The sequence below is a fragment of the Polypterus senegalus genome, chromosome 6 (genome assembly GCF_016835505.1).
Source record: "Polypterus senegalus isolate Bchr_013 chromosome 6, ASM1683550v1, whole genome shotgun sequence".
NCBI lineage: Eukaryota > Metazoa > Chordata > Cladistia > Polypteriformes > Polypteridae > Polypterus > Polypterus senegalus.
In genome coordinates this window covers 194,022,227-194,044,205 of record NC_053159.1, presented here as the reverse complement: position 1 = coordinate 194,044,205, position 21,979 = coordinate 194,022,227, and the positions used below count along the sequence as shown (strand labels likewise).

The following is a 21,979-nucleotide window of genomic DNA, read 5'->3' as shown; positions in this document are numbered from 1 at the left end:
ACTGTCACCTCTCACCAACAAAATCTGTTGTGCAGGGCATGGGATCACCGGGCACCTCATTCTGGAGCTTTTTCAGAAAGAGCCCACGTCTGACGTCTCTATGCCATCCACCTGACCCAAGTTCTCAACACCTCACCGGCCCTGTCACACTGACTTGTCGACTTTGCTTTCTCCTCAGTGCCCCCGCCTGCTGGGCGGCGATGCCAAAGACTAACCGGTAACATCCACGCCGGCTTTTCCAAAAACACACGAGTCTCTTGAAAGAGACACAGATCGGCTTGTTTCCTGTAATGGCGCAAAGCTGCGCTTGCTATAATCAATCAAACTGGCCCTCTCCGCCCCCAGCCCCCTTAAGCCTCTAAGATCCCCATGGGAGTAGCAGCGTGGCCGCGCACGATGCCTATGCGCGCGCTCTCGCGCACTCCAGTTTCAGCACATAGACTTGGAGAGCATTTCGTGCTTTCGCCCCGCCCTTTCAGGCGTCACGCTGACGTCACCGCGGTCGGAGAGCGCTTCAGCGCGCCCGCGCCACAGAGAACTTCAAAGCTGAGCGGCTGCGCGCGACTCGGCCACGGGTGAAGTTACAGCAGCGGCCGGAAGTGAAGGTGAGCCGCCGAGTGCGTGTTGGCGCGTACGCTTGCGGAGGTTGGCAGCGCGAGTCGCGTGGGCAAACATGTCAGTCACTGGGACGGGGGGCGTCTGGACGCGCAGCCCCTGCGCCTTTGCGTGAGTGTGGCGCCGTGCCACCCGAGCCTGCCTGCCGCTCGTCTGATGCTCCATGCCAGGGCTGCGTTCCGAGCAGCTCAGCGCTAATTGCGGAGGAAGTCCCGGCCCATGGGGCGCTAAGGGATGAGCCGTCAGTCCCGCCCGGCCGGCCGAGCACAGTTGTTTCCTGACCCGGGGTGGCTCGGGTCAGTTCAGCGTACAGAGGCGCCCCCGTGCCAGCTGGCTTTTATCTCAAAGTGCCTTTCTGACGAGCGGACAGGACGGACGAGCTCTCCGGTAAGCCTGTACGTGTTTCGGACGCTCGGTGGGGCGGGTAGGCTGGCAGGTCCGAGGCCGGAGTTCGCTTTTCTGTGTGTTGGCAGCATACCCCGGTAGTTGCGGCCGTGAGCAAATGATGGGCGCTGCGAGGTTTGTGCTCGTCGGGACGGCTGATGGTGAATGTGAGGTGGCGGCGTGAGCCCAAGTGCTGGCCCGAGTGACCGGCAGCGCCAGGAGCCGTCAGAACGTAGCTTGTCGTCCACCTGTTTGGCCGGACACGCGCGGACCCCTCAATCCCACCTGCTTGCATGTCGAAGACCTCGCTGCCCACAACGCTTGGCTTTAATGACTTGCCTTCCTCCTCGCCACACGCTTGGCTTTATGAGCCCCGTAATGGGAAGTGCAGGCACTCGGTGGACGAAGTGTTTTTATTGTTGTGTGTGTTTTGTTGTTGGTTTTTTTTTTTTTAATAAGTTTTTGTTCACTGGCCCAGCATCAGAGCACAAAAAAGTTGGAGAGTTTCTGATTTCTTTTTGTTCCCAGGAGGCAATATTGCTTTAATGAATGGAAATTTTGAAATCCTGCATCTCCTGATAAGACTTCTTCCAAGAACTTAATTGTAGAAAAACAGGCCATTTCCTGTCGTCAAAATTTCCTGTGGGCTTTGTGTGCAAATCTGATGGGAAGCTTGGCTCAAACGAAGACCCCCTCATTTCTGTTGTTCTCCATGCCAGGGTTTCAGACAGCAGGGCTGCTGACAGATTCACTTGGAGGGTTTCCTTCCTGCTGGTGGGAGTGCCTGTGCTGTTGTATGAACTCTTCTATGAACTGGGAGAGTGTTGATGAGAAAGCACCCCCACCTCGCTCCTCGGGGGGCTTCACGTCCCCCTCGGCTTGGTCTTAATGCACTTCTTTGGCGGAGAGGATTTCCACTCCCTTCTTTGTCCGTCTTGCCGGCAACTTCAAGCTTGGGCTCGTCTCGCTCAACGCTCTTAAGGTGAGCTTAGCTGATATGAGAGGAGAATGCAGAGTGGCAGAGACCCGCTGAGCCGGGCTTTTTATTGTCTGCCACAGGCTCTGTGTGGTACGCTGACTCGGGGGTGGTGGTTTGGATGGCACACCTTTTCGTGGCCTTACAGCCCCCTGTCCCCCAGGTCTGTGTTTCTTATTCTTCAGGCTTCAGGGTGTGCTGCATGCCAAGCAGCTGTTGGCAATGTCCACTTGGGTTTGGCTTTTTGTTTTTTGTGCTTGTTTATCTTCTGCTTTCTCTACTCTGTACGCGGATGTGGTGCAGATTAAAAATCAAGAGAACTGCCTGCTTGGCATTGCGTTGAATTATTTATCTGTGGCATCAGGTTGCAGAGCAGCAGACCGTGAGTGGAAGGAGTCAAAAGGGGACCCAAGACATGGGTGAGCAGAAAGTAACGCTTCCTGAAATGATCAGCCCATTGGCAGGTATACCCTGGTGCTGCCCACCCAGCTAGACCAGAGATGCTCATCACCAGTCAGCAACAACCACATTTACTTTTCTAGCGCGTTTTCATACAAACAATGGAGCTCAAAGTGCTTTAGAAAATGATTAGGCAAAGCTATTATTTGGTATGTGACAAAGAAAAAGGCCTGGTCTGGTGGCCAGGAGGACGGGGAGAGAAGAAAACCGAAACGAGGGGGTCAGTGACTGTCATCTGTCCAGCTGTCGTGACTGTAAGCTTTCTCTTTTCCTAGGTTGGCACCCCCCCACCAGGGCATTTCACTACAAGATGGACTCGCACTGGACGTTGGCCCTCATCTTTCTCGCTGCGGTGAGTGTGTGTGACCTGCAGGTCATTGGGTTCATTGAAGTTGAATCAGAGAGGACATTGGGAGGGACAAACGGTGATTTTTATATCCAGGGCATTTTGGTGAATGACGCCAAGGTTGATTTTGTTGTCGTTAGGCGGCACAACTGATCTGCTCTTCAGATAATTGCAACTAAAATTAGATCTCTGCCTACGGAGGAATTACGCGGCCAGCACTGCTGGACAGCCACAGGCCACATGCCTCAGTGAAATTGCTCGGCTGTGTTTTCTCGCCTAAGATCTGCCTGATCCTTTTGTATTTAAAGTTCACCTTGATGTGATCCGACTGCTGCGAAAAAGAGCAGTTAGAGTGGGCAACAAATGGGCCATCCTGGAAAGGCCGGGGTGTGGACGTTCTGTTAAGCGGTCTCCTTGATGTTACGTTTTTGTTTTTCTTTGTTTCAGTTTTTTTTGCTAGTGGCCACAGAAGCCAATGACACAGAACTGTCCACTCACAATGTGTACAGCTCACTGACTGTGACCCGGAATCGGATTGTGACCGCTCAGTTTGAATGCTACCAGAAGATTATGAAGGATGTTGAACCCATGAGAAATGGTAAGTCCTGACCGGAAACGGGAGCACCTTTGCTGTGAAGGCCCATGTCCAGTCTAACAGCTCTGTGTCCACGAACGTACAGTTGGCTTCTTGGAGCAAACCTCAGCAGCTGCGCTCTCCTTTCAGGTCCCATTTGTAACAGGACGTGGGACGGCTGGCTATGTTGGGATGACACTCCGGCCGGCATGGTCTCTGTGCAGCGCTGTCCAGACTACTTTCAAGACTTCGATCCGTATGGTAATGTTTGGGGCTGATGGTGCTTTGGGTGGGATGTGCTATGCAAAGACAAGGCTCGTTATCTAAAACCAGGGGCCTCCTGTATATAACGCCTTGAATAAAATTCACACGGAAACTTGGTGCACAGACAATGCTAGAAATGTGCGAACACACGGAAGAACTTCAGCTGCGTAAAACTGTGCGTAAGCCAAGTTCCATGCACTTCCCCTTTGTAAATCCCAGTCAATGTGCATGTGTCTGCAGCCCCACCCTGACTCCTCCCAAAACGTTGCTTATTTAAATATGCAAATCAATATAAATAGCCCCTTCTGTTCAGTGTTTTGTTAAGACAATGGCAAAAGCACATGGGGAACAATTTCAGAGAATGGGAAATGGAGGCAAAGATAAGGAGATGATTTAGTAGCTTAAACAGCAGAATACGCATTAAAAGGAAATGGATGGAGTGGCACAGCGTGGTGGAGGCTCTCAAAAGTTAAAGTTCAGAAAGTGTCGAAAATAAAAAAAGATGTGGCCAGACATCGAAGGCGAATCGCGGCCCACCGTCTGACTGGAGACTTCTGGGGCTCGCACTGTGAGAGGGGTAACGCTGTCTGATTTGGCTGATCATTTGGTGGGTCAGGGTCATCCTACCACTCTGTTCAGGTACGGGCGAGACCCTGATTGTGTGCCACATTATGTACCACGTTACCTGCTTGCCCACTTTCGGTGGACTATACAGCAGCACATTCATAGAGTGGAAGTGCTTTCTATTTACATAAACAAATTCATTCTCTGAAGGCGTCTTTATAGCAACGTGTGTGTGCAGTCGACCCATCCAGCTGGCATGGTGCCACTCAGTGATGTTTGTGATGTGATGATACCCCATCGTTTAGCCAGTTCACATTGTAAAGCTCCTGCGGCTAAAACCCGAGAGCGGACAGAAGTTGCAAAGGCGCAGGTAAAGCACAATTCCTCAAAGTCTGCCTTTGTAAGGTCGGTGCCAGTTCAGCACTCGCATGGTTACACAAATGGTTCGGGCACAGCAGAGTGTGCTGCGAGTCTGTGGCTTCTGATAGGTTTGCGTCTGCCGTGTTCCACCACAAGTGTCGCATGTCTCGGAGCAGAGATTTGCAGCTCTTGAACTGTGTCACCTGTCAGTGTTTGGGGTCTCCCACCCATTTTATTTTTTTTTTTTTTTGTCCTGCACCCCCATACCCTCAGCCAATATAAGGTCACGCGTGCCAAGACTGGCCCTGATTCACAGGCTTCTCCTTTGGCTTCATAATGGCACCTCCTTGTGCCAGTAAATGGAGGCAGTGAGCCACCACTTGCCCGTCTGCATTCCCTGCTCAGGTATTTTTCTGCTTGATCATCACTGGCAGCTTTCCGTATTTGAGATGTCTCACCCTCAGACTTGGCTTCATGTGTTTCAGTTTCCATTCGACACAAAGTTAACTGCTGGTATGCCACTCAGTCTTACTGAAGACTAAATGCACAAATACAATGTGACCGGATGCACAGGCCTCCACATACACGATGGCGACGCATGTTGTCTCCTCTACAATGAGTTACAATCGGTTAGAATTTACACCAAAGTAGACCGACAGTCCAGCACAGCGAAGGTGCAGCGGCTCGATTTGGAGACGACAATTAAACGTGTACGTGAGAGACGGAGGGGTGTTCTGTCACAACTGTGTTTTTGAAATATAAACTCTGGGTTTCATAAAAATGCAGTAAAGCAGGCTTTTGTTGTATGTGAGCGTATAAATCTCAAGCAGCACTCTTGTGATTGTACAAAAGGCACAGCAAACTGTTCACGGGGTAAATCAGGAGTGTCAAACTCGCAGCCTACGGGGTTTTCAGACTGCTGGGGTGACCATTGTTTTTCTCAAAGACCCTCATTAACATGTGTTTCATATGTAGATTGTCTCCGTTTATAGCATGAATTTACACCTGCCATTCAAATACATCTCAAGTGTCGATTCGCATTTCCCTGCACGGCTCAGAGCATCGCGGTTACTAACATGGAGTCAGAATGGAAACTGACCAAAGAGGAAGAAGTGAAAAGTGACGGACCCTGAAACACTCGTTCATACTTTCATCTTCACTACCCGTCTGGACTATTGCAGTGCATTGTTTTATGGCCCCCAGCTAAATATATCAATAGATGACAGGATGTTCAGAATTCTGCTGCTCGTCTACTCACGCACACTAACAAATCTGCTCACGCCACTCGTGTCCTTTGATTTGTATTACTTACCAGTTTCTTCAAGAATCAAAGATCAGGTGGTTCTTCTTCTCCCCTCCTGATCTGTCTGAGCTGCTGCTTCCTTACACTCCTGCCTCCTCGGACGCTCACCTAAACACCGCTTAGTAACTACGGGGAGCGGAGCTCTCGGTGTGATGGCCCCTAAACCTAAACACGCATCTCTTCAGTTCTTGTGTGTCATTTCTGTTGTCTTGGTCATGTGTTTACTGAATTGTAAAGTGTCCTTGAGTGTATGAAAGGCGCTACAGAAGTAAAACTTCTTCTATATTATTAAAAGATGCTGGCTCCACTTCACACTCGTCCCCACTGTCACTTCTCTCGTTTTTCAAAGCCTACACTTACCTGACTTGAGTGTTAAAAAGTGGTCGTTATCCAGGTAGTCCCTGTGCTCCGGTGCCATCTAATGTGACACGTTAGTGCAGCTGTAGGCGGGTGTGCTTTGCTCTAGCTACAGACGCAACGTGACTCAACTTTACGCGCAGACGTCATTTTGTCACTCAGTGTTGATTCTGATCCACTGGCCGCTGTTAGTGTTGCTAACTCGCTGTAATGTCCAGGAATTGCTAGGCAGAATATCCGATTGTGATAAGCTGAGACGTACCTGTGCGCCTTGATTGTGAGTACAGTTCACCAGACGTGTCTGACGTTCTTGTGCTGCGGCCTGCGCTGGGTGTACAAAGTGTTATTGTTGGCCCTCCGTAAAACTGAGTTTGATGAGCCCTGGTTTAAATGTTATCGGCATCCCGAGTCGGTGGCGGTGGGGTGCAGAGTGCCTTCTGCAGTTTGTGTAATCTATCAATAAGATTAGGATCTGTGGAAACGCCACTACTTCAGTAATCGATTTGGAGGCTTGTCACCTTACCCGGCAGGCTGAAGTAAATCTCATCTCGTGCACACGTAGCTGGGCCTCGTTTCTTTTGTGTGTACAGCGTCCTGAATTGCGCTTATTCTGAAAATCATTCGATAAGAGTCAAGACTCCGTGACCCTGCTTAGGATAACGAAAATTAGTGGGTGGTGGAAAAGCGCACGGGCGCACTTGCTTAGTTTAGAATTTAGATAAATGCACACACACACACAGCTGGCATGGCAGGGCACAGTTTTTCACAGTTACCCCTCTAATTCTCCAACACTAATGTGTTGTTTGAGTTCTTTTGACACAAATTGTTAAATTATGGCAAATATTCCGGGGGGGGGGTAATTTGTTTGCATATTTAGGGAGCACATTAGATGGGAATGCAGAATCGGACGTGGGGGTCCGACACCTGCTGCCTGCATACGTGTGCACAAGCTGGCGATTGTTGTTTCACAGTAAAGCCGTTGGTGCAGTTTGAATGAATGTGTGTGTGTGTGTGTTTGTGTGTGTGTGTGTGGATCACCTTGGCAGCACTCGGGCAGTCGGCAAGGACAAATCTGCTGATGAGGACGACCATCTGCATTGATGTTAAAGTGACGTTATTTGGTCTGCAAGGACAAGACTGAATTAGCCCTTAGAGCAAGGGGTGTCAAATTCAGATGTTAATTCCTAGCTGACTACTGCTGCTCACAGACAGGATGCATTTTGCCTTTATTTTAATTGACTTCCTTTTTGAGATTCTGAAGCATTAATTGTTTCTTCTTTCCTTGACCAGCGATAATGAGATTCAAAGTGAGCCAACGGATAGTCGGCTAAACCAGGGGTGTCGAACTCCAACTTGGAAGGCCACAGTTGTTGTTCTAATTTCTTAATTAGAAGCCGATTCTCGCTGTTATCAACGCCTCTTATTTAACTCTCTGGTCTCTTAATGGTCTCACTCTGCCACACCAGCCATTTCCAGATCTGTTGGTTTTCTCAGAATATTTGTTAATACTAGAGAAAAATCGGCATTTCTCACTCTCGCTATTTCTTGAAGAAAACAGATATTGTTTCTGACTCTTAACACTAGAATCCCTGAAGCCTCGTAATCCCAGGCCACCTTTAATTCCCTCGCACCTCGCCATCCACGTCTTTTGTTTTGTTAATGTCTCAGTTGGCACAGGCAGCAGGTGGCTTTAGTACTAATGACAGAATTCTGACGTGAAGTGTATCGTGTGTAAAGACTGAAGTCCAAATATCAAATACAGGGGGTCCTCGGGTTACGACACACTTCCGTTCCTACAACAATGATCTAACCTGAATTTTGGTGTAAGTCGAAACACACCCTAGCCTAAGTCATTTATCTATCCTAACACATTGGCAAAATCCTAATCTAGATCATAAAAACACAACTAAGCCACAGAAAAAGGAAAAGGACATAAATATACTGTACACTGTAGTGTAGTAACAGAAAAAAAATTGAGATGAGGGAAGGAGTAAAGGTAAGGACTTTTTTTACACTTATTTTTTCTAAGTTTTTATGGGAGAGAGTGTTGTAAAATCAAGACGACGTAACCCGAGGACCCCCTGTGGGCACTTTTACAGAAGGTACACGTAGAACTAAACAAGGACGCTTTTATTCAAGAATATAACTGCAGAAAAAGAAATTGGGTTTAGGGTATGCCAAGGACACGTCCACGTGACTGATGTAGCGGTAAGAACTGCTGACTCCTAATCAAGAGGTCGTGGGTTCGATTCTGGGACCTTCCTGCCTTTACCGTTTTGAGTAGTGAGCTGCTCTGGTTGTTCCTATTTTAGAATAAAAATCTACATTTGATTTGAGTCTGTAACAGATGGAGTAAATGAATGGTACTTGTAAGGTTAGCGGGGTTTTTATTTTTTATTTTATTATTTGGTTTTATTCTCAGTGTTACGTTCACGCTCCCCCCCAATCTGGCACTGCTGCGTTAACAGAGGTGACCTCGGATGAGGAGAAAGAAAAGAGAAGCCCTCCTAACAAGAAAGTCCACTCACACATCGGAACAACGCAGCTGCACCAGGCGTAAAGGTGAACGTTGGCACCGTTTAGATGCAGCAAGAGGTCGAGCGTCAACCTGGCAGTAAATCTGCCACACGCATGTCCTTCAACGAAACAGCAGGGTCTACAGAGCTCACCTGCGTATCGTGCAAAGTCCTGTTTGTGATTGTTTTGTGGTGGTCTTCATATGAAAACCATTTACATGTTATTTATATCAAAGCCACATCAAATGTTGTTATTTAGCTTGATTTACTGAGCTCTTCCTACAGCGTAAAGTCACAAGTAGCCTCCAGAGCTTCCTGTGTTTGATCGACACGGGCATGCTGACAGAGTAGATGGGCAGTGCCACTCCTTATTTAGGAAAAGAGCAGTTATGATAAGTGTGATGGCAGCTTCCACCTGCAGATGAAGTCACTTCAGTATGTGAACAACTCTCCACACTAGTGTTTAGATCTGGCAGTGCCATGCTCACGGTGTATGTGCCCATGAAGAAGTCTGTCTGCGTTCCTGTTACAACTGCTCGTGTACTGAAGTGTCTACAGCTGCAGGTGGAAGCTACCGTCGCACTTGAATTATGTTGCTGTGGTGCAGCAGTCTATTAGCCAGCGAAAATGACATGAAGACGTTGTCTGTTGTTACGGTTCTGCCTTTGTCCAGATATGACTTTATGGCCACAGTCTCGGAAAGTCTTTCTCCTGTGGGACGACTGGGATGCTTTCCTAAATAAGGAGTGACATTGCACATCTACTTTGTCAGCATGGCCGTGTCGATCAAACACAGGAAGCTCTGGAGGCTACTTGTGACTTTACACTGTAGGAAGATAAACAACATTCAATGTGGCGTTTGTATCAGCAACATAGAAATGTTTTTTATAGAAAGAACTTCAAAAAACATTCACAAACAGGATTTTGCATGATACCTTGGCAAGATCTGTAGAGCCTGCTGTTTCGTTGAAGGACATGCGTGTGGCAGATTTACTGGCAGGATGACTCCAAACCCCTTGCTGCATCCAAATGGTGCCATCTTTCACCCTTACGCCTGGCGCAGCTGTGGTGTTCTTGTATGCGAGTGGATGTTTCTCGCGGGCTGGTCGTCTTTTGTCTTTCTCCAATGTAGAATCTTCATCTGAGTTCACCTCTGTTACAGCACGTCTTTGTTTGAACGCTAAGTGTCCGATGGGGGGGGGAGCGTAAATGTGACTGAGAGAATAAAACCTGCTAACCTTTACAAGCACCATAAATGTACAGCGGCTGTTACAGACTCAAATGAAATGGATGTTTTAATTCTTTAATGGTAACAAAATGAGCAGCCCACTACTCAAAAACGGTAAATACAGGAAGGGCCCAGAATCGAACCCACAACCTCTTGATTAGGAGTCGGCAGTTCTTGCTGTTGCACCACCCAAGCTGTCGTGTCAGTGCTGTTCCCTAACCCGATTTTCTTTTTCTTCGGTTATATTCTTGAATAAAAGCGCCCTTGTTTTGTTATCTATGTGCCGCTTGTGAAGCTGTTTGATGTTTGGACATCACACGTCATGTCGTCACACATGAGCTTCTGTTTTAGTGTTTCGCATATCCTGTCATCCTCCACTTACGCAGATCGTTGTAGACACCTGAAATGCATGTGATCCAAATGACGAGATATCATTGACCCTCTACAACGCCAGGCACCTCACACCACGATAAACAGACTTGAACTGGGAGAACTTCAGCCCCGTCAGTAGGCGATGGGATAGCAGGCTGCTTGTGCTGATCGACACATTTACAAAACAAAAGGCCCCGATGAGGAGGTGTGAAGGAATTTATGGTGGCCCAGGAGTTTTTTTCGTAGGTTTCAGGGATTCTGGTGTTCAGGCCAAAGTAAGCCTCTTATTAAAGCAAGTTAATAATTAGGGTGTTTTCCATTTGTACAGCATGTGAGCTTTTTAGTAGAAAGCTAAATTTCCCTCATGCTATCTGTGTGCCTCTCTATCAGTCATTTATATAACGACGAGTTGACGATGAGATCAAGTAACATACTGCCTAGTGACCGAGACTCATGCTGAAGGTGGCTGTGGGCATGAGCTTCATGCAGAATGTTCTAGAAAGTAAAATTCATGCTTCTTAAAGTGAGTCCAGTGCTGTTCTAAGTGATTCTTAAAAGATTGTCCCTTCAAGTTGATGGGGTTTCTTGAAGTTGTAGTGCTAGTAACTTGGAGGTTGGCAGGCAGGCATTCTTCAGTGTGCCCTACAATGGTGTTGAGCCCCATTCTCCGCCCAGTGCTGCCAGCATATAAGGTTTTTTTTTTTTTTTTTTTTTTTTTAGTTCAGTGGGTGCAGAAAAATGATTGCTGTGTGAAAAGACTGTCCTTGTTGAAATCCTTCGCAGTCGTTACAACAGCATCGATTAAGCACAAAAGAGAGACACCGCGTTAGAAGCTAGAACATGGCACCCGTCTGTCATGGGCTCCACTTGTTGTGCTGAGCAAAGCCTGCAGCTTGTGTCGTCTTTAACACGGTGCGATCCAAGAGGGACAAAGTGAAGGCCGAGCGGGGCGGAGAGACTCTGCCTCTAAGTCAACGTCCTCCTTGGCACACACTTCATCTCCAGTGGTGGTTGAGCGCACATTCTAGAAACTTCCCATTGTCAACCCTGCATAATAGGTTAAGGACTGCATGGTGTGTAATTCTATATTGGCCAGACTGGGCACAAGGATGGAATCCTGGCTGGGCAGAGTGCCAGGGTATCGCACAGCCCGCTCACACTCGCTCTCCTACAGGCCAGTTTAGAGTTGTGCATCAACCTAACAGCAGCAATTTGTTTTTATATAGCCCAAAATGACACAAGCAGCTCTGCAATGGGCTTTAACAGGCCCTGTTTTGTGACACCCCCCAGTCTTGACTCCCTAAGAACACATGAACCCCCCCAAAAAAAAATGACCTTGTAGGGGAAAAATGGAAGAAATCTTGGGAAGACAGTTCAGAGAGAGACCTCTTTCTAGGTAGGTTAGCCGTGCAGTGGGTGCTAAAACATGGGGTAAATACAATAAAATACACGATCCAGAACACCCACAATCCTCTACTCAGATCTAGATGGCCATTCTATCATTGTCACCTCAGAAGTACAATACAACAATAGCAACAGTACGAGCTACACAGCAAAATGCAAGAGGCGATGATATCACATAAGAGTCCTGGAGACCTCGGCCATCACGCTGCCTCCCCCTACTGGCCATTCCATACCTGAGTCAGCGCTGGGCCAGCCTATCGGATGAAAGGACCCTTCTACCTGACCATTCCAGTGCTTCTTGGCAGACAACTTGGTAGGTGGGCAGTGGCACCATGTGCCACATTTAAGTACCGAGAAGAGAAACTGAATAGGTGAGGGTTAGTGACAAATTACAGCTGTCATGTGACTTGTGTTTTAGTGCTAATGACAGTCTGTACAGTTGATCAGCAGCTCTAGTCAGGGTGTGCTAAACTGAAGTTGTGAGTCTTCAGCCTGAGAGTGACGGGGCGTCTCTTATAGTAGCAGGCAGAGCTCGACCTCCCGCTCTTATTTTATTAATCCTTGGAATCCTAAGCAGACCGGCATCTTGAGATCTTAATGTGCGCTCAGGTTTGTAAGTCATGATAAGTTCAGACCAGTAAGCCGGACCTCCACCATTTAATGATTTATATGTTAAAAGGAGGACTGAATTCTGCCCTAAACTTAACTGGGTGCCAGTGTGAGGATTTAAGAACTGGAGTTCTGTGTTTGTATTTTCTTGTTCTTGTAATAATTCTTGCAGCCGCATTTTGAATTAACTGGCAGCTGAATAAAGAACAGTCTGAACATCCAGTGAGCACCGCATTGCAGTCGTCAATCCTACTAGAGATATAAGTGCAGGAATTCATTTTTCAGTATCCCATATATTTAGAAAACGCTTACATTTCCTAACATTTTTAAGATGGAAGTGTGTTTTGGACAATTTTATAATGTGTGCCTTAAATAACCTGCTAAAGTCAAAGATAAGTCCTAGATTGTGGGCTGATTTAGTAAAACTATCGGTGACTCCAACCGAGTTAAATGATGACAAAATATCATTACAATCTCATCATGCCCTCCAATAATTAACATTTTATTGTTGCCGGAAGACAAGTATTTCTCACCCATCCATTCCTTTAATTCACTAACCCATCTAACTAAAGACAACATCGGAGAAACTTCATTTGCTTTAAAAGAAGGTATAACTGAGTGTCATCTGCGTACGAGTGAAAATTAAAATTGTGTTTTCTAGTGACAGATGGCCGTGGAAGCCTGTAATGTGAAAACAGCACTGAGCCCTGCGGGACACCATATTTAGTTTGAGTATATTGACAGACACATTTCTACACATATTGGAATCAATTTGATAAACGAGAACTAAACCAGGTAAGGACCGTGCCAGTGAGCCCCCCAGTGTCCAGCCTGTGTAGTAAAATAGAATGAATGGTCGATGGTGTCAAACGCTGCACTTTAAGTCTAACAACATAATTACAGTGGAGTTTCCTTCATTGGAGGATATCAGAATGTCATGTTGGTGCCGTTTCTGTACTATGCCAGTGCGGAAACCAGACTGGAATTTCTCAAATAAAATTGTGATGCATCTGGTGTGACTGAAGCTGATTGGTGAGGACTTTTTTAAATATTTTAGACAGACAGGGTAAATTTGAAATGGGTGTATAATTATTAAGTACTAGCAAAATACCCGCGCTTCGCAGCAGCAAAGTACTGCCTTAAAATTTTTATTAAGAAGAAAATTAAACCTTTTTAAGCTGCGGGAAAATATACCAATAATTATTTGTTAAGGATCTCTTTGTATACTAAATTGTGAGTTCGGCCCTCCGGTTGTCATATGACCAAGCTGTGCGCTGAACTTACTCTTGAGCATGTAACGTACAGTCGACCATGTGAACAGTAATCTTGTCTCAAATCTCACAGCTTGGATTGCTGCTGTCATAATCGGTTTGAGTTTCATGGTTTGTTTCAATGACGACAGTATTTGTAGGACTTGAGTTGAAGTGACATTCGGCATCTGTCAAGCGTTGTAAGCATACAACCGGTTTCATCGATAACTTCACATCCAGCTTTTGAGAGTTTAAACATTCATAAACATCAAAGTGTCCACTACTGAAATCGTCACCTGCGAATCTAAATGTTTAAGAGGCATTGGCAGTTGTCCAAAGGTGTAAAATATTTGGCCATTTCGGTACACTTGAAAGCGACAACCGAACAATTCAGCGACAGCCATCAACTCACATGCAGATCCACAGGTGAAGGGCTTAAGCATTTCACTCTTCTAGTGCTCCTGTGTAGTCTAATTATCTCCTGTACGTCATCAGTCCACACCTTGAACTTGTGCCAGTCATTCAATACATAAGACACAATGGATATCAAGAGTGAGCCTGATATGGCCGTGCAATATTTAACACAGAGAATGGAAAAGGTAGGTGGCATCTCCGGGCATGGAAACCACTCTTGATCGATGGTGATCACCTCGATAGACATGTTAATGGGGGTACGGCTGGAATGATAAAGGAAATGGGTACCTGAACAATGTAAAGTAAGTCTAAAATACCTACACAATAACTATAATCGTAATAAACGAACAATAAAACAGCGGAGAAGCCGTGGATTAAATAAAAAGGCTGTAGTTATCAGCAGGGAGACATGAATCCCGTGGTGAAGCAAGGCAGGGAATGTAGAGACTGGAGCGACGGACGGCCTTATATAGGCAGGCAGCCAACAACGTGGGAGGTGTTAAGATGGGGGACCCAACGCCACCTCACATGGTGACCGAGCTGCAGGCTATGGACGTATATATATGTACGCAAGTAGGATTCAGTTAGCGTTGGGAACCCGCGTACCAAATTTCTCGAAGATGGGCCCATAAGTAACAAGTTCAATATGGCGGCCGACAGTGGCATCATACCACCGAAATAAGTACGTGCAGTGGTTTCGGTTAGCGCAGGGACGCCGCCTACCAAATTTCATGAAGATGGGGCCATAAATAAGAAAGTTCAACATGGCAGACGTTGTCGACCGTTGTGACCATTACGCGTAGAATTTCTAAATGAAACCTCCTTAACTTTTGTAAGTAAGCTGTAAGGAATGAGCCTGCCAAATTTCAGCCTTCTACCTACATGGGAAGTTGGAGAATTAGTGATGAGTGAGTCAGTGAGGGCTTTGCCTTTTATTAGTATAGATATGTGGGCATAGGTTTGACTTTAATGGTTTCATGACTGACACCTTTAGAACACCATGTACTGCGCCACACAATAATGAACTATAGACAATGAGGCTAAGAATGTGTGATGACAGAACAGCCATTGTGCTTTTTACGGGTTTTCTTTTCACTGGTCTAAGGAACAAGTAGTAGGTTTCATTTTAGAGCTTAAGACTTCCTGCTCTGTTATAGGATTCAAATTTCTAAAGTGTTGAGCGCAATGTGTGACAGGATCTGCCAAGCTAGTGTGTGGTTTGCACTGTGATGCTGAGATCTGGGATCTTACTTTTTGTCATTAAAGAAGTTCAGAAAGTCTGTACTGCAAATATCTGTTGACATTTTGCACTGTAGATCTGAATTCCCATTTAATTTATGGATTGTTATCATTATTGTTATCCCTTATTTTAGAATAGTAGTCTGAGCGAGCTTTAAAGAGAGCTTTTTGATATTTTTAACACTCTCGGTCCATGCAGTCTTTGTTGTTCTCCATCTGCGCTCCAGTTTTCATCACTAATTTAAGAGCTCGAGTGTTTTCATTAACCCAGGGAGAGGTTCTGTGTGCTTTGATCACTTTTGTGTTAAGGGCAGCCAATGCGTCCAGAGATGTCATGTTATAATGATCAAAATGGTTTTCCTCAATTATACTCGACTTACTTAGCGTATCTATAAATGTTGATTCAGAATTACAATCTAGAACCAAATCAAACGTAATTAAGTAGTGCTCAGAGATGAGTATCACTCCATTAAATGAAGTTAAGTTCTAATTGAATCTTAACATGTGGTTATGATTTTGAGTTGGACCTTTGACAATCTGACAAGAATCCTACTGAGTTTAACAAAGAGGTAAAACATTTGGTGAAAGTGTCAGTTTCCACATCAATGTGTACATTAAACTCCCCCATCAACACTATTCTCTCTCGCCAAATCAGATAACAGGTTTCAAAATCCAGTCCTGAACGATGAATATGACCCTGGGTGGTCTATAGACTGGCACTACAGTTGTGCTGCAATCTGTGTTCATATCTAGAATGAGTGCCTCAGAGGACGTGAAGTCGCCTATGTTTTTAGAAATGGTTTTCATTTTGTAACATGAGGAAAATCTGAGCAACTGCAGTTAAAGCAGAGAGAACATCCAGACTCCACACAGGCCACGACTGGGGGCAGAATCGGAAGGCAGGGTGCTGGGCACCTGAGGCAGCAGTGTTGCCCACTGCACCGTCGCGCCTGCCACTGATACTAAGAGACACACACTGTTGCCTGTCGAGCTGCATCACTGGGCACAGTTCAGGCTGTAAAACCCACTGTATCAGCGTTACATGTGTAAACCACACTAGAGGGGATGCCAGTCCTTCACTTGGGGAGCTCGGGCAAGCGCCCACATGCAGGAACACGCTTCGCTTCAGGTGATGCCATATATGTAGAGTACATTATACACACACACCCCCACCATAGCAGCCTCCCCTCATTCAGGCAGTAAAGGGTTTATTATAACAAAACGTTCGCCCAGATCCTCGTCTTGGACACTTGCATTGCACGACACAAGTCAACTGAGACATTTTGGATTTTGTTTGCTGCTGGTTATGTTGGGTCTCCACAGATGCCCATTTTATCAGGCGGTTTGCAGTCTTCATTCTGCCTGAAAACCGGAGAGTTTTTTTTCTCAGCCTTCACTTCAAACGACTGGGTTTTATTGACAGATTAGGAACGATGACACGAAATGCCACGATGGCTTTTTGCTCCTCTTGGTGTTTGTCGTCTGTGCTTACAGAAAGGCCTAATGAGGACTTCCTTGCCAGCGTGGGACGTTTTCTTGTATCCCACTAGAACTGCAGGCTGCCAGAGGTTTTGTGTTAAATTCTCACCCAGCAGGGTGGGTGATCATTGTTTCCATCTCGGACGGGGGCATCGTGCAGGGTTAGGCAAAACACTTCCAGATGTGTGTACGCTGGCACACACACAGATTCTCACCCAGCAGGGCAGGTGACCACCGTTTCCATCTCGGACAGGGGGCATCGTGCAGGGTTAGGCAAAACACTTCCAGATGTGTGTACGCTGGCGCACACAATAAAGACGTCTTTTCACCTGCATTAAAACTCCCCTGTGCAGCCTTTCAGAAGACCGTTTTCATAAATGTGCAGCACTGTGCACATCAAGCCATTCGGGGGGCTTTGGAGGGCCATTGGGCCCAGCCCCAGGGTAACCGCCAGTGTGTGGTGGCACAAGTGGAGCAGCTGTGATGACAAAATGTCTGTATTGAAGATTGCATGAACGACTTTGGCCCACTTTGGGATTTGTTTCTCAATTTTCAGAAAAGGTGACAAAGATCTGTGATGAAAGTGGCAAGTGGTTTTCTCATCCAGAAAGCAACCGGACGTGGACCAATTACACGAGGTGCACGGCGCACGCCAATCAGAAGGTTAAGGTGGGCGTCTGTCTTCTTGCCTGGCGGTGCGTCCGGAGAGCTCCGTGTCTTGAACGACTCTGAGCCCTGCTTGTTCTCTCTTTGCAGACGGCGCTCAACCTGTACTACCTGACCCTCATCGGTCACGGCCTATCGGTGGCCTCCCTGCTCATCTCGCTGGGGATTTTCTTCCACTTCAAGTAGGTGTTGTCTTGACTGGGGGGCACTGGGACTGGCGTGTAGCTCTGAGATTGATGACCTTCTCTTTCGCAGGAGTCTCAGCTGTCAGCGGATCACCCTGCACAAGAACCTCTTCTTCTCCTTCGTGCTGAACTCCATCATCACCATCATCTGGCTGTCTGCGGTGGCCAACAACCAGCCCCTTGTGGCCGAGAATCCTGTAAGTTGGTCCGAGCGGTCCGCAGGCTGGCGACCCGTTTAGAAAGCCGAGTTAACAAGTCCACGTCCTCGTTCAATAGGTCAGCTGTAAAATGTCCCAGTTCGTCCACCTGTACTTGATGGGCTGCAATTACTTCTGGATGCTCTGCGAGGGCATCTACCTGCACACCCTTATTGTTGTGGCCGTGTTTGCGGAGAAACAGCATCTCATGTGGTACTACCTGCTGGGATGGGGTAGGTGGCATCAGAGCAGTGAGCAGGGCTCGTCTCGCGCCACCAGCTGCAGGTCCGAGGTTGACGCTTCTCCTTTTTTCTCTCAGGATTCCCACTGATCCCTGCATCTATGCACGCCATCGCCCGGAGCCTCTATTACAATGACAAGTAAGTGGCCTCCTCGCCCGTGAGACGCTGCCTCGTGTCACCTCCACTCCTGAAAGTCCTTCTGCAACAACTCCCTCTTCTGGCCCAGGCTGGCACCCACACCATTAATATGTAAAGCTGTCCCACCCCAGCCTGTTACCCGCATCTCCTGCTTTTGCTCTCTTTACCCGACTCCACCACCGTCTGCTGCTCCCCACCCAGACCATGAAAGCCCCTCCTGCTTGGGGACATTCTGCTCACTTTTGTCCCTCCCTGTCTTTCTGCCCACAGCTGCTGGATTAGCTCGGAGACACACCTGCTCTACATTATCCATGGACCCATCTGTGCTGCTCTGCTGGTGAGTGTGCGGTGGCCACGTGCCATTCTTCATCTTTGGTCATCGGCTGTCCCGTCTGAAGCCTGCGGCGTCCCGCGGCCCTTTTTGTGCTTTGGCGGAGGCCGTTGCTTGCCTTTGGACAGCTGGAGCCCAGTTCTCTGCAGGAGGGAGCGAGCGACACACACACACACACACACACACACACACACACACACACACACACGCGCGCCGAGCTGAGTTGAGTCCATCTTTCCCTGCCGATGGCTGCCTCTCCCTTGATCATAGTCTGTCTTAAAGTGGCAGGGCCTGATGCCCATGGTGTTGGTAAAACTGCCCATTCAGACCAGCTGTGCGTACTGAACACCGGGCACACCATCAGCAGGCCTGCTTCTGCCCAGCTGCCACATCCTGTACATGAAGCAGCGCCAAAGACTTTCCTCGTCTTTGTCCCCCTCACTTTGTATCCTGTGCCTTTCACGCCTCGGTCACACTGGCGGTCCAACTAGAGAGGGACGAGGTGAAGCCTTCCCGGGGGATTTCCTAAATGTTGTGACTGGAGCAGGAACCATCAAAAGAGGGTTGGGATTGAGAGGGTGGGACGCAAGAAGACGCCAGGACTTAAGGGGCTGACCTCCGGGAGGAGTGGGGTATTGGCCAGAGTTCTCAAAGTCATCACCAGGAGAGCTCCTCCCTCAGTGCCCACCTCTCCTTCAGACCCCACTGGCCCCTCATGTCTCCTTACTGGGACCAGGGGATCAGAGTTGGGAACCTGGGCCTTTACTGTCAGCGGCGAGAGCAGAAGTCCCTCGGAGTTCAATGAGGGGGCCGTTATGGAGGGCTAGCAGGAGGATGAAGGAGGATTCCAAGATGAGAAGGAGGATTCCATTCCACCCACAAACCGCAGTAGTTTGAGATGGCAGTGCCAGGCTATCTCGATGGCTTTGTGGTGGGAGGGGAGTAGACTTGAATTGGTTACTTCTGTAATCGAAGAGAACTTCATGCGCCCTCAACAAGTTGAAAAGGTGGGCAGAGATCAAGTAAGGGGGTCCGGCTTATAGTTGGAAGGAGTCGTATATTAAGGAGGGCTGCGCTATCATGGATGTTCACCTGCATCACCCAGCTGTGGTGAAGCCTGGGGTGTGGGCATGAATTCTACACATAGCTGCTCCATAGCGCCCCCCGTGTCTGAGTTTGGAGATACTTGAAGCACAATGAGCCTTAGTCACTTGGTGGTCTTCTGGCCTGAGCGCCACCCCACGCCTGTGCCACTTAGCTTTCTTGGCCCTGCTGACTAAGGTGTTTCCTACTGAAGGTGTCCCTTCTCCGCTGCTGACCCCCACTTGGCCCCCCCACCCTGCCAAAGAAGCAAAGTTAATGAAACTCCTTAAAATTAGAGGTGCGTCTCTTTGAAGGAACTTAGTAAGGATTGACGACGACGATGAGGAAGAAGAGTCCCCTCCAGCCTGCGTACAGATCTGCTTCCCCGTCTAATCAGCCAATTCCAGAGGAGCAGGGTCATCAGAGATCTTCTTGGGTGACCACTCAAAATGGCTGACAATCGTGAAGCCACCGGTGGTGTTCTGCTCGGCTGGTGGCCCCCCGGGCTAATCGTGGGCACCACAGCTGGTAAGTGAAGTTGTTATTGGAGTTCCAGACGAATGAAGTCCTGGCGCTCCAAGTTCAAAGATGCACCTGTTAAACGATCTTCAGTAGGTTTGTGCCCGCCTCGGGTAGTCTGGTCTCCGGTGCAAAGGACAGCGGCGCACGAGAAAGTGTCAAATGTAGGGACATAAAGGGCGGGTTACCCTCATAGACGGGCACGGGATGGGAGATGTTCAGCAATTGGGCTCCAGCACTTCGTCGAACTTTCATTGCGCCAGAAAGGGCAGCTGGTGCAGTGGCAGCACGAGGAGCCAAACGCAGAGGGTCCGCTCCTTTTCTCTTGTATTTTACTGCTTTGCCCCTCCTCGTGTTCCTCCATCGCTTCTCGTTTTTGTTCCTTAATCTTTCCTGCTACCCCCTCGTTCCCAGTTCCTTTATTGCTGACATCCTGACTGATGCCATGCGGGTTGGCACTTGTCCTTTTGACGTGCCCACTGTATTCATCTCCTCTGGTTTTTTTATTTTTATTTTTGAGACCCTCTACGTGCCGCCACTTCTCCCAGACCCCCGACTGACCCTCTGCTCCGTCTCGTAGGTCAATCTCTTCTTCCTGCTCAACATCATTCGTGTTCTCATCACCAAGCTGAAGGTCACCCACCAGGCAGAGTCCAGCCTGTACATGAAGGCGGTGCGGGCGACGCTCATCCTTGTACCCCTGCTGGGCATTCAGTTTGTGCTGGTGCCATGGAAGCCAGAGGGCCGGCTGGCAGAGGAGCTGTACGACTACATCATGCATATCCTCATGCATTACCAGGTGAATGCCAGCGTGCCCAGTTTACTTGTGCGAGGTAGGTGGGTGGGTGGTATGGCCAGCCAGCAAGCAAGCAGGTGGTCCTGACGGTGCTCTTTGTTGCCTTTCAGGGTTTGCTTGTGGCCACCATCTTCTGCTTCTTCAATGGAGAGGTAAGAGTGTCGCCCCCCGCAGGGCGAAGGCTGCCATGCAGCTCGACGACCGCTGCTCACCTGCCTGTCTTCCTCGTGCCATTAGGTGCAGGCCGTTTTGAGGAGGCACTGGAACCAGTACCGCATCCAGTTTGGGAACAGCTTCACCCAGACGGACATCCAGCGCTCCACCTCCTGCACGGCCTCGTCCATCACCGAGGTGCCAGGCTCCATCTACAACAGCGAAAGCAACATGGAGCACCTGAACGGCAAGGGCTGCCACGACATCGAGACGGCGGCCCTGAAGGGTGATGCTGCGCTGGCTTGAGGGCATGGCACTGCCACCGCTGGACTGGCCCTCACCAACTGCAGAAAAGAGACCCCGCCCCCAAAGTCCAGGCCGTCCGGTCCACTCTGTCCTGCTAATACCTGAAGGGTGTGATGCCAGCCTGACCGACCAGGGGCTCCTGCCCAAGGCCTTTGTTGTGGAGATTGTCCAGGACCCCTGTGCCACCCACCTGCCATCATCAAAAAGCCAAACTGCTCTCAGTGGCCTTCTGCTGGTTTGCACATGCCCGCCTCTGACTTTTTTTAGGGACGTGCCCATCATGTTTCTCGCACTTCTTTTGATCTTCCACAGCCTGGGTCTTTATTTGGGTTCCTGTCCCACCATCCCAGTACCCAGAAATGCCCTCCGCCCGCCTGTATGCCTGCTTCCTTTACTTGACGTCTGGGCACTGTGTGCCTGTCTTGGGCCACTGTGTTCTCTGAGAGATGTCACGAAGTTCATAGTGAGGTGGCCACACCAGTGCCCCTTCCCACAATGTGCCAAGTTTATTGATGTGGCACGTTTAAAGTTGCCCAAAGCGCTTGCGGCCAGGATAAGCGAGAAAGTATAAAGCAAAAAGTACAAATAAATGAAATAAAATGCCAGCTGTGTCCAGTGTGAGGTGAAGGGGCATGTAGAAAGCAAGAGGT

At 48.3% G+C, this 21,979-nt stretch overlaps 1 protein-coding gene across 4 annotated transcripts; it reads left to right on the top strand.

The window, feature by feature from the left end:
- Positions 1 to 484: 484 nt before the first annotated feature.
- calcrlb (calcitonin receptor-like b) lies at positions 485 to 21,934 on the top strand. Of its 4 annotated transcripts, none has more exons than XM_039757918.1 (13): positions 485 to 605; positions 2,710 to 2,786; positions 3,228 to 3,378; positions 3,505 to 3,615; positions 17,270 to 17,382; positions 17,470 to 17,561; positions 17,635 to 17,761; positions 17,841 to 17,994; positions 18,081 to 18,141; positions 18,412 to 18,478; positions 20,655 to 20,873; positions 20,981 to 21,022; positions 21,108 to 21,934. In XM_039757918.1, exons 2-13 carry the CDS (start codon positions 2,745 to 2,747, stop codon positions 21,327 to 21,329), a joined length of 1,401 nt encoding a protein of 466 aa, XP_039613852.1. In that variant the 5' UTR covers positions 485 to 605; positions 2,710 to 2,744; the 3' UTR covers positions 21,330 to 21,934. The 4 variants fall into 4 exon arrangements, with proteins under 4 accessions (XP_039613852.1, XP_039613855.1, XP_039613856.1 ...); XM_039757921.1 differs by lacking the exon at positions 485 to 605 and adding an exon at positions 659 to 1,002; XM_039757922.1 differs by lacking the exon at positions 485 to 605 and adding an exon at positions 659 to 1,010.
- Positions 21,935 to 21,979: the final 45 nt, after the last annotated feature.

Coding starts and splice junctions, on each gene's coding strand:
- calcrlb (XM_039757918.1), top strand. CDS start 2,745: ATGGACTCGCACTGGACGTTGGCCCTCATCTTTCTCGCTGCG. Junction 17,562..17,634: donor GGGATTTTCTTCCACTTCAA/GTAGGTGTTGTC, acceptor TCTCTTTCGCAG/GAGTCTCAGCTGTCAGCGGA. Junction 20,874..20,980: donor ATATCCTCATGCATTACCAG/GTGAATGCCAGC, acceptor GTTGCCTTTCAG/GGTTTGCTTGTGGCCACCAT.